Consider the following 12209-nt stretch of genomic DNA (forward strand, 5'->3'; position numbering starts at 1 on the left):
CAAGTCTCAACGTAACTTCCTCCTCATCGCTTTGGCTCTCGGTTTTTACTGGATTCTTTACCGCGTTTCGAGTATGGTCTTCAAGATCGAGAAGCTTAACCAGCGGGTCCACAGGCTCAGGAGGGACAGTAGATAAAGCCCAGCGTCTTTATTGTCTCAGGTCATTTTAATTTGTGCTGTTTGCAAGAGTCTCTTTCTTTATGTCGTTTAGGTTTTTAGGGTTTTTTCTGCCTTTTATAATATAACCATCTTGATTGATCTTGTCGAACACTTCACACTGTGTTTTTTTGCTTTCTTATGCGTTTCTACACTCTGTTTTTCTCTGCTTTTGTTCTGTTTCTTTAGCTCTTTGCAATTATGTGTTCTCTCATTAAAAAACTTCAAACAATCTATGGATCTATTAAGTGGATATCAAAAATTAATGTTTTAGGCTTTTAATTAATACAAGTATTGCTTTGACTTGAACTATAGAAATTTCAACTCTGCCTGAATAAATTGCTTTAGAGTTTAATATATATAGGTGGTGTGTTGCTTTCTTAACAAAATCTCCAATATTCTAGACGGTCAACTTATTAATTTGATTGATTTCATACGTCATATCTTGCACAAAAGCATTAAAGCAGGAACGTACCTTGCATTAACCATACCTCATACTCATACAGTTTTACAAAACATTATACGGACGTTTATATGAACTTGGATGATATTAGCCAAAGCAGTCGCTTTCACTAGTTTAATTAGACACTAATCATGCCCAATCCTCATTTCCGGAAAGAAATTGGTACTCAAGAACTGGTTTTAATCGCCACTATTACCCCTGCTGTTTTTATCGCCATTGTTGCGATGATGATTGATTACAAAAACAAAAAATGAACAGTAACACCACCAAATGGATATGGCTGGTCTGGTCGTCTTGAGAATTTGAAAGCTCTAAACAAAGAAAAGGAACAACATTGTGAGAAAAGTCCTGAACCCACCAGATGGCTGACTGGACTGATGTAGCTTTGTCAGTAAAATATCTTATAGATACGAAGCTCAAAACCCAAGTTTCACTTGCGTCAATCCATGGTCGGCTGTGCATATGTCAACATCTAAAACAATTGGATTTTCCGATACATGCATTTGAGCAATTATGTTTTAAATATTATTACATGTTAGAACATGTATGAATCCAGTCGAATATTTAGATTTGAACAACCCATACGAATAAAAAAGAATAGATGGAACAATTAAAATCACAATATATCTCGTCTGACTCTATCATGACACTGATGACAAAGTTATTTTGTAAACAGCTTTGAATATTTTTGGATAAACGTTAGGAGTGCTTCAAAATTAGGAATGTGTTGAAAAATACGTACGAAGACAAAATGTCATCATAGGACTTACGTATTAGCTTTTTATATAATAAAAAAAATTTATATAAAGATGTGTTTCTAACAACAATAATAGCATGATCAGCGCCGAGGATCCAGTGTTTTATATAAACCCAAAATCCGTACGTACCATAATCGTACTAATCATTTCTTAAAACCTCTCCTCGGCAAATTCAGAGCACCTCACCATGAACGAACTCAAACCAGACATCCTCTCTACCTTACCACTAGAGCTTCTCCTCTATATCATTGGCTTCGTCCCTTTTGAATCCGCAAGACTTATCCCTTTCGTCTCCACACGGTATAGGTCCGTTTGGAATCAAGCCTTACTCGTCGCTCACAGCCATAACGGCTCCATCGAAGACATATTTCACGCCGTCTCTAATTTCATCGACAACTTCGACGAACACGACCCGTCTAAAAACACACGGAAGCTAGAGTTACACGTCGACAAGTCAACCTTCGTGTCCACTATTCTCGCACCTAATAACGTCATGCATATGAGCTTCTTCTTCCCTGATGGTTCTAAGAAAGAAGAAAGCTTTTGCTGGCGTCTCGAGATCAACGATCAGATTCCAAGACCTGTCGACGACTCAAGTGGTTTCGTGGTGAAGACGCTTTGTTTAGACTCGGTGAACTCGTTAACCCACGAGGTCGTTTCCTCCATGGTTTTGGATTTTTCTTTACTTGAGAATCTCAAGATTGGTGGTTGCAAGGGGTTAACTTCTCTCACTATTGATTCACCAACTAAACTTCTTCACTTATCCATCTCGGGTTGCCCCAAGCTGAGATATCTCGAAATCAGAGCAGTTAAGCTCAAAACCCTTCATTACCAAGGATTTCTACCGTTGATGAAGATCCATGAACATTTCAACTTGACCAATGCGATTTTCGACGTAAGACAAGGCCCAAGCCTTAACAACAATGCTTTAGACACCGGTCCTCTCTTGCTGATCATTAAGAACTCTCAATCTCTTACACTTTGTAGATGGATGTTCGAGGTAACAAAGATATTTATTTTATTTTACGATTGATATGATTCTATCATCTAGTGTGCGACGTAGACTATTTAAATTTTTGGACCATGTTTTGAGAAGTTATGTATTACTACTTTTGTTTATATAGGAACTGATGAAACCGTCCATATCATCATCTTGGAGATCATTCCAATTCTACAAATTACAAGAACTGCGGTGGATTGATAACTCGATGAACCAAGAAAACATCAAAATCCTGATCTCTTTTCTCAAACTTTGTCCTTCAATTGAACGCCTCTTTGTAACTGTAAGTGTCAAGCACCTAAACATTTGTAACTTTAATTTGTACATGTTGGTTTAGGCTTCGTGCTAATACCTTTGATTATATATATCGGAGGTCGATTTGAATACTTATAGTTCAAAAGAAGTCTATGTTGATGCTGAATATGGGAGCGAGCATGCAAGAGTACTAACGAACTTAAAGCTGGTCAAATTGGAAGGATCAAAGAATGAAGACGATAGTAATGATCAACTGATATTGGCTCTACAGCAAATGGTCAACATCAATCAGCCTCTGCTTGTACTGTCTTCGTTCTCCAGAGATTGACTCTGCTTTCGAATCGAAAAGACATAAGATTATGTCTAAAGATACACGCATATGCACATGTTTTAATTAATCTGCTGTCATTTTAACGCGTGGGTTCCTATTTCTTGATGTACAAGAAACCTTGTAAACAAACTCAAGTTTGGCTTTGTTAGGATAGAGCCAATTGAAGCTTTTTCACCAATATGTATTATTCTAATATTTACTATGATAAATTACTTAAAAACAACGTTAAAATGATTTTTCGCAAGTATATGCATATGATAGAATAAGACTATCTATATATATAAAGTTAACTTTGCTCACTTCTCCTTCCTCCACATCAGCTTCCACCTAATCATTTTTTCATAAAAAATATTATTTTTAATATTCATTTATTGCATATTTATTATTTATAATTAATAATAGTAAAAAATAAGTAAAAAAATTAACTAAAATTAATTAAATCACATCATTACTTATTAATGTGATTCATAGAAAAAAATGCCAAATTTATTTACTAATTATATATGGTTGACGGATTAAAAAAACTGAAAAAGTTAACGGCGGCGGCGGGTTTGAGAGAGGCTCAAAAGGAAAAATGGTACATATTAGGGTTTGAGAGAGGCTTAAAAACTTTTATTTGTACTTGGTGTCTTTTTTGGGCCACTTTTGGGCCTTGACTATTGGTGTAGAAAAAGGCTTTAGCTTTACGTCTACTAAATAAAGTGGAATCTTCAAAGTCAAACAGTGTCGGATTTGCTTTTGGCATGGCATGATGACATGTATAATATGTGTGATGTGTAATAACTAAACAGGATGACATGTTTTTGGCATGGCACGATTTGTTTTTGGCATGGCATGATGACATATGTAATAACTAGACCCCACCTTTAAGCTTTTTTGGTTTGGTGGAAGAGGGAACTGATTTCGGAGGACTCGCTGTGAACACCGGTAAATAATTGTAGGCACCTAAAAAAAGAAGACGAAAATGTTCCCAGCGAAAATAATAGGGTAATCTACATATATAAAGTTAACTTTGCTCACTTCTCCTTCCTCCACATTAGCTTCCACCTAATCATTTTTTTTTTGCGTAAAAAATATTATTTTAAATATTCATTCATTGCATATTTATTATTTATTATTAATAATAAAAATAAATAAAAAATAAATTAACTAAAATTAATTCACATCATTACTTATTGATGTGATTCATAGAAAAAAATGCCAAATTTATTTACTAATCATATTGGGTTGACGGATTGAAAAAACTGAAAAAGTTAACGGCGGCGGCGGGTTTATCTATCCAAAAAGAAGAATGGTACATATTAAGGTTTGAGGGAAGCTTAAAAACTTTTATTTGTACTTGATGTCTTTTCTGGGCCACTTTTGGGCCTTGACTATTGGTGTAGAAAAAGACTTCAGCTTTACATCTACTAAATAAAGTGGAATCTTCAAAGTCAAACAGTGCCGGATTTTTTTTGGCATGACATGATGACATGTATAATAACATGTGTAATGTATAATAACTACACAGGATGATATGTTTTTTGCATGGCATGAATTATTTTTGGCATGGCATGATGACATGTGTAATAACTAGACCCCACCTTTAAGCTTTTTTGGCTTGGTGGAAGAGGGAACTGATTTCGGAGGACTCGCTGGGAACATCGGTAAATAATTGTAGGCACCTAAAAAAAGGAGACGAAAATGTTCCCAGCGAAAATAATAAGGTAATCTATATATATAAAGTTAACTTTGCTCACTTCTCCTTTCTCCACATCAGCTTCCACCTAATCATTTTTTTGCATAAAAAATATTATTTTTAATATTCATTCATTGCATATTTACTATTTATAATTAATAATAGTAAAAAAATAAATAAAAAATGAATTAACTAAAATTAATTAAATTTAAAATAGTTTAAATAATAATATAATATTTTAGTAAATAATAAAATTAATAATTATCTAAAAATGAATTAAGTAAAATAAATGAAAATTTTAAAATATTAAAAATAAAACTATAAATTTGTTTTAGTAATAATGTTATTATTAAAATTATAACCAAAAATGATTATATTCCAAAATTTAGAATGGGTTAATGAGTTTTAGAATGTAAGTAAGAATTTAATGCATGGTGGAGTAAAAAAACAAGTTATGTAATTGTATTTATAAAAATCTAAACATGTGCAGGAGGTAAGTCCATTTGCAGAAGGCACCATCACACCCGGGATCGAGTCCCGGTTCCTACGAATGTAGGAATTTGGCTAATAGGCTGGCCAGTTGTGGCCCAATGGTTGAAAAAAAAAAAAATCTAAACATGTAAATAAAATTGAAGTGAAACATTAGTTTCTAAGAAACATATACCATAAAGATTTATTATTAAATTTTACTTATAAGATAGAAAATATTAATTACTTAACTTAACTTAAATTAAAAGTTTTGATCTAAAACAAAGACATTGTAAGAGGCACACTTTTTTTTGGGAAACATATGAAAAAGAATTTTGAAAAGATAATCTATCTAAAAAAACAAAATCAATGGTCAGGAAATATAGAAAAAATGATATGTAAGGCGTTACAAAAAGTGGCATGTGATTTGTGTAGCATATCTCATAACGTATATTATCAACTGGAGCTACAATTTTATAACATGATACAAAACATATATAACAAATATAACATATATATATATATATATATTATCAAATGCTTTTAACCCAAAACATTGGCAAAAACAACATATTTAAAGTACACTATGTTTTTTTTAGAAGACGAAGCTGGGGTTGCATCACAAAATTAACATCTGCAAATAACATATGAGATTGTAGAAAAATATGTAACTTGGATTAGTGAATAGATATTCATTATGGGGTTTAAACATTTCATCATTTAAGCATTCTTGACTTAGTCGGAAATTCTATTATGGCAGATGATGCATTTGGACAACCTCATTGTAGCGACATAACACTAAAATTGTTCCTGAAACTTTGTATATTCGCATTTAATGTAGGATATCGATATGTTGAAATTGTCTCTATAATTAGGTCAATGATCGACATTGACGTTAGAACTTTTAAAATTATGTTTTCATGAGATATGAATATGGAATGAATTCTTTTAAAGATAAAAGGTCACAAGATTGTCGACAATATTATTGCGACAGTAGACAATATATGTTATATATAGATTAGTAAAATAAGTACGGCACTTATATATATTTATCTTTTAATCTTCAAATTATATTCATATTTAATGATTCTTACTGATATAAATTTTAACTAAAATCCCACGTAAAATCGCAAATAAATATAACAAAGAAATATTATCTTAAAAAATATAGGGGGTTTTCAAAAATACCTCTTTTCTATGTCACTTTTCAAAAATACCATTTCATGATGTCTATTTTCAAAAATACCCCTTTTCAATATATAAAATGACAAAATTATAAATCCTAAACCCCAAATACTATAAACCCTATCCCTTAAAAACTATACCCTAAATGTAAATTGGGAACCCAAACCTAAAAAAAAAATCTAAAAATTAATTTAACATGGTGTAATTGTGTAAAAAAGGGCAAAAATGAAAATGTATAAAATAATGGACATTTTTGAAAATGGATATGCCAAAAAGAGTATTTCTAACAAATTGTCAAAAATATATATGTTGTATATCACTGAGTAAAGTAAGTTTAGTATTTATATAAATTTATACTCAAAAGTTGGAAAGATTATATTTGAGCTTAAGAATTTCTATTGATAAGAAATATTTAAAATTAAAATTCCGCGCGTGCGCGGGTACAAATTCTAGTAAGTCTATAAATAGTAGTATTAGATTAATGGATAGTTGATTCTCGTACACTTGCAATTTTAACCTATAATCCCCAAATATTTAGTTTAGGTGAAATTTCGTTTTAAAACCATGTACGTGTATTCTTTTTTTCTTTTTCTTGGACCCGTTCAACAAAAGCATGTTTGGAAATTGGAAACTTCATTTGTCAACTAAAGAAAAGCGTGCATAACAAGTCATTTTAAATCGATTAATTAACGCTAAACCAACTAAACCATTTCGATAACATCATTAAGTTTGAACATTGGACTTAACAACGAAATTAAAAAGTGCTTCCTTTTTCTGATGAAAGATTTACAAAAAAATATGAGCTTCTTTCAAAAACCTTTTAGACAAAAAAAAAAAGGTGCTTCAAAGCTGCAAAATAGATAAGTCGACTCACTAGACGGAGATATAGCAACGGAGTGAACGATGCTGAAACAAAGCTTAATGAAATATCATGTTTCATTCCATTTCTATTTTATATTTTTGAGATCAGAACGAGAATTGCCTATACCAAACAAAAAAAGAAAAAAATAACCCTTAAACGAATGAGATGATGACACATATGTAATTAACGTGGACAAAACGATGACTCTAACAAAAAAAAAAACAATCTCGTGGCCAAACATATTTTGGACAGTTGCTCACACCAACCCCAAATGGCTCAGACAGGCCTGATGGTATAAAACTTTTAAAGGACACTCTAAACAAAGATATTCAATTAAGTGTCCAATGTTTTTATAAAACATGCTGAAGAATGGATGTATAACAACACAATAGTACCCATTGCGTGTACTGCAAAACGATAGTTAGAAAAATCAACGGACTAACCATATTATTAGATAAACAATTATACTTGACTTGCCAGCTACAATGTAACAACTATAATTAGAAAGAACAACGAAATTGTGTGTTTTCAAAAATAGAGACTGTTTCATTAAAATTTGTCAACAAATTCAACATGTTTTTAAAAACGCATAATCTCTCAATTATAAAGGTCCAGTTACAACCAAAAACTATATAATAAGATAAAGATATGTTAGCAGTTTTGGTAAAGTGAGAAAAATTAGCAAAAAAGGGGAACAGATCAAATGAACTGGCAGCAGAGAAAAAAAGAAGAAGCTCCCATGCTGCCTCAATGATACCCCTGACCTGCCCCCTCCACTGGGGTAATGCTAATCTCACTTGTAGTTGCACTCTTCTCTTTCATCACCCGCACTTTCTTCTTCTAACGTTAACACAGATCACAGCTTAGCTGTTGTCTCATTCTTCACGGCACACCAACCAACAACACGCACATTTCTCAAGTCTTTATTTACTTAAATCAATCTACTACTATTTCTGGGTATTTCATTTGTAATTTCCTAACTGTTACATAAGGAGGTTTTAGTCTTGCTATTATTTTAACCTTTTGACGTATACAAGAAAGAGAAGTATCATCAAACGAAGATCTCGTGATTTTTTTTTTATATATGGTTTAGTTGGAGCACGAATAATGTAACTTTTTTTTAAAAGACAAATCAAAAATTGAAAGAACAATTCAGTAACGTCAATTAACTCGACAATTCAGTATATGTACATACAGTGGACACGACAAAGACGTTGGTAAATGTTGGGGGATATATTGCAGCTGGTGCGATCTGGTCCAGTATATAAAGAAGAACGTCTCACTCATATTTGAGCATAACTTGAGAGTTGACAGTTTGATCTGTGACTCTTCCTTCTTTAGTTTTTTAAGTTTCTGTTGGCTCTCTCTCGAACAGACTCATCTCCGATAACTTAATATATGGGGTTTGATCGTCAAAAAAAAAAAAAAAAAAGTCCTGTCTACCTTACTTACTATATATATATATATATATCTATAACAATTATTTTTCATATGCTAAATTACAAATTTTAGTAATAATTAAACCATAGTTCTTTATTTTATATTAATTAAAAAGTACTATTAAGCAGAGAATAATTAATTTAAAATTAAAACAAACTAATACTCAAAACTCGTCGCCGTAGTTGACCGTTAGCAATCCTCTCTGGTGTATAGTATATACTATATACTTTTTGTTTTAATTAGTTGAATATAGAATGTTTTTAAAAAAATATAATTTTGTGTAACATCAGGTGACACACACATACATAAAAGACTTGTCTGTCATTCACTTTTTTTTTTCTTCTTCTTCATTCACGAAAACCCAAAAAAATACAACAAATACATTTTTTTTTTTCAAAAACAAATAAGTAAAAACAAAGACGAAAAAAAATTAAAAAAAATATAATATCACCGGAAACGATTTCATCGGCGATTCCAAGACTTTTCCAACCTTGTAAAAAAGCTTTTAGCTTTAAAGCAGATCCGGTGACCAAAATTTTCAAAATCAAACCTAAAAACTTATTAGGGTTTGCTTAATCCAGGAGACGGAGGTGTTATTCAATTCCTCCTCACCCCTCCGCCGTCGTTTAAGATGATGATTTCTAGAGGTTTGTTCGGTTGGTCTCCGCCGCATATACAACCGTTAACTCCTGTCTCTGAGGTTTCCGAGCCTCCTGAGTCTCCTTCTCCTTACCTCGATCCTGGTGCTGAGAACGGTGGTACGGGTATGGCGACGCAAGCAGAGGATGAGGAAGATATGGAGGAGCCTGAAGAGATGGAGCCTCCTCCTGCTGCTGTTCCTTTCTCTCAGCTCTTTGCTTGTGCTGATCGTTTTGATTGGGTTCTTATGGTTTTTGGATCCCTTGCTGCTGCTGCTCATGGTACTGCGCTTATTGTTTACTTGCATTACTTTGCCAAAATTGTTCACGTCCTTGCTCTCCCCAGTGAATCTGATCACCGGATTAGTGATGATCAGTTCAATCGCCTTTTCGAGGTACGTGTCTATACGCCTTTTGTGGGGGTTTTTACAAAAATTCCTAATTTTGGTAGCTAAGTGAGTTTTGGGGATATGGGAATTGGAGGTTACTGTGCTTTGTAATTAGCCTGCCTTGTTGGAAGCTTATGAAGTTTTAGTATTTAGTTTTGGGATATGTAACTGAACGAAATTTTGGAACTTTACTTTCTCCTTCCGAGCGGGATTGTAATTTTAGTGGTTTGACACATTAGGGTTAAGTTACTGACTTGTGAGGAGGTTCTTGAACATCTGGTAGAGAGGTTAACATAGCAGGGATGTTATCTCCATTAAGGTTGTGCCACTCCGTGGTCATAAATGTATTAGGTCAAGAAGTGGACTAATTAATCGAGCTATGACTTGTTTTCTTTTACATGTAGTATCTTTAGCATTGGTATGATTTATCCTGAAAGATTCATGATTTAGCTTCTCTTTGAGGTTGTGGAAAACTGTGATTGTAACTTTGTGAATATGCATATTGGCTTGATAGCGGATTCTCTGTTGCATGAGTTGCTTGTGCTATTATTTATAGGACTAGAAAGTATACTGGTTTTCATGTACTTGCTGCTTCTAAATTGAATATCAACCTGGAAGCCAGCTGTTCTTGACTTAGCTGGGAAGCCTATTTTGAAAACCTCTTCTTGTACTCAAATTCATGCTCAAAAGAAGACAGCCCTTTTTCCAAGTCTATGCTTTCGTTTTTCTCACCTCTAGGGATTTCTATGTATGGTCTTCTGGATGCCTGTTTTTTATTCGAGGTTTATCTGTTTACAAGCTAGTTTATCTGGATTCATGAAACACTGGCACCAATCCTGAAATAATGTGCCCGTCTAAGTTACTGATACCCTTTGTGCAGCTTTCGCTGACTATTGTATACATCGCTGGAGGTGTTTTCATATCTGGTTGGATTGGTAAGTTCACCTTTGCTGAAATCCTTAGATAATATAGTTGTGTCCTTCTTTCCTCCACTGCAATGATGCTACTATTCGCCACCATAATTAAGTGTCCTTTTTTTATAGAGGTCTCTTGCTGGATACTGACTGGAGAGAGGCAGACTGCTGTGATCAGGTCAAAGTATGTACAAGTACTACTAAATCAGGATATGAGTTTCTTCGATACATATGGGAATAACGGGGATATAGTGAGCCAAGTGCTGAGTGATGTCCTACTCATTCAGTCGGCTCTAAGCGAAAAAGTATGTTTAACCTTCAAAATCCGGTTTTTTTTCAAATTTGCGAGTTGCATTTCTTTATTTTTGCAAGGAATGATTCATCTTCTGCCATTTCCTTAATCTTTTTGATCATGGATATTGCAGGTTGGGAATTACATTCATAACATGGCAACATTTATCAGTGGTCTTATTATTGGTTTTGTTAACTGCTGGGAAATTGCGCTCATTACGTTAGCAACCGGTCCTTTCATTGTTGCTGCTGGAGGCATATCTAATATATTTCTTCACAGACTTGCTGAAAATATTCAAGATGCATATGCTGAAGCAGCCAGCATTGCTGAACAGGTATTCACATTTGTAGGTTTATCTTTACAAAATATTGCAATTTGATTGATGAATTATGTTGCAAGCATTAAATGACATGTTTCCGATAATGACAATGATGTTTAAGCATTGGAGTTGTAACAGAGACTTCTGTGACTTGTGAGCATCAAAGCTGAATTTCGCTGTGCAAAGTTTGATATCTTTTACTGTTCTCTTATTTATAATCAAAACTTGTGTGAAGTTCAGATTAGGTTAGAATGTATTTGGACAGGTCGGACTTTTTTTTGTTACTTATCTTGGTTTAATGTAATAATTCTTAGCATCCGTAACTTGAACTTTGCATATTGGATGCATGGTAATTACACACCTGCTAGTCTGTTTTATGAGTACAAGTTCTTCTGAAACACATCCCCTACTGGTCCATATTATGAGTTTTTTCTTTCTGGTTAGTTTACCGTGTCAGAACACATCTGAAATATTTTTAAACGCTTAAAAGAGTTTATTCTTTATGTGCAGGCGGTCTCTTACGTTAGGACTTTGTGTGCTTTTACGAATGAAACTCTTGCAAAATACTCTTATGCAACTTCTCTCCAAGCAACTCTGAGATATGGTATATTGATTAGTCTTGTGCAAGGACTCGGACTTGGATTTACTTATGGGCTTGCTATATGTTCATGTGCTATGCAACTTTGGATTGGTCGGTTTTTTGTTATTCACCATAGAGCAAACGGTGGAGAAATCATAACAGCCCTTTTTGCTGTTATATTAAGTGGGCTGTAAGCTTCAGATTTTCTACTTTTACTGCTTTTATCTTCTTTTCTTTTCACCAGTGTCTGTATACACATTTTTTTTGCTAATTGTATTCATACTGTGCTGTGCAGGGGTTTGAATCAAGCAGCTACAAACTTCTATTCATTTGATCAGGGAAGAATTGCCGCGTATAGGCTTTTTGAGATGATAAGTCGTTCATCCTCGGGGACTAATCAAGAGGGAACTATTCTGTCTGCTGTTCAAGGAAATATCGAGTTTCGGAATGTATATTTCAGCTATTTGTCACGACCTGAAAT

The 12209-nt window shown here is 33.6% G+C and overlaps 1 protein-coding gene across 1 annotated transcript; it reads left to right on the forward strand.

Moving 5' to 3' along the window:
- LOC104785487 (F-box protein At2g39490-like) lies at window positions 1485-3188 on the forward strand. Its single transcript, XM_010510706.1, has 3 exons — window positions 1485-2377; window positions 2502-2660; window positions 2751-3188. Exons 1-3 carry the CDS (start codon window positions 1565-1567, stop codon window positions 2958-2960), a joined length of 1182 nt encoding a protein of 393 aa, XP_010509008.1. The 5' UTR covers window positions 1485-1564; the 3' UTR covers window positions 2961-3188.

The sequence above is a fragment of the Camelina sativa genome, chromosome 5 (genome assembly GCF_000633955.1).
Source record: "Camelina sativa cultivar DH55 chromosome 5, Cs, whole genome shotgun sequence".
Classification (NCBI taxonomy): Eukaryota; Viridiplantae; Streptophyta; class Magnoliopsida; order Brassicales; family Brassicaceae; genus Camelina; species Camelina sativa.

Coding starts and splice junctions, on each gene's coding strand:
- LOC104785487 (XM_010510706.1), top strand. CDS start 1,565: ATGAACGAACTCAAACCAGACATCCTCTCTACCTTACCACTAGAGCTT. Junction 2,378..2,501: donor TTTGTAGATGGATGTTCGAG/GTAACAAAGATA, acceptor TTGTTTATATAG/GAACTGATGAAACCGTCCAT. Junction 2,661..2,750: donor TTGAACGCCTCTTTGTAACT/GTAAGTGTCAAG, acceptor TATATATCGGAG/GTCGATTTGAATACTTATAG.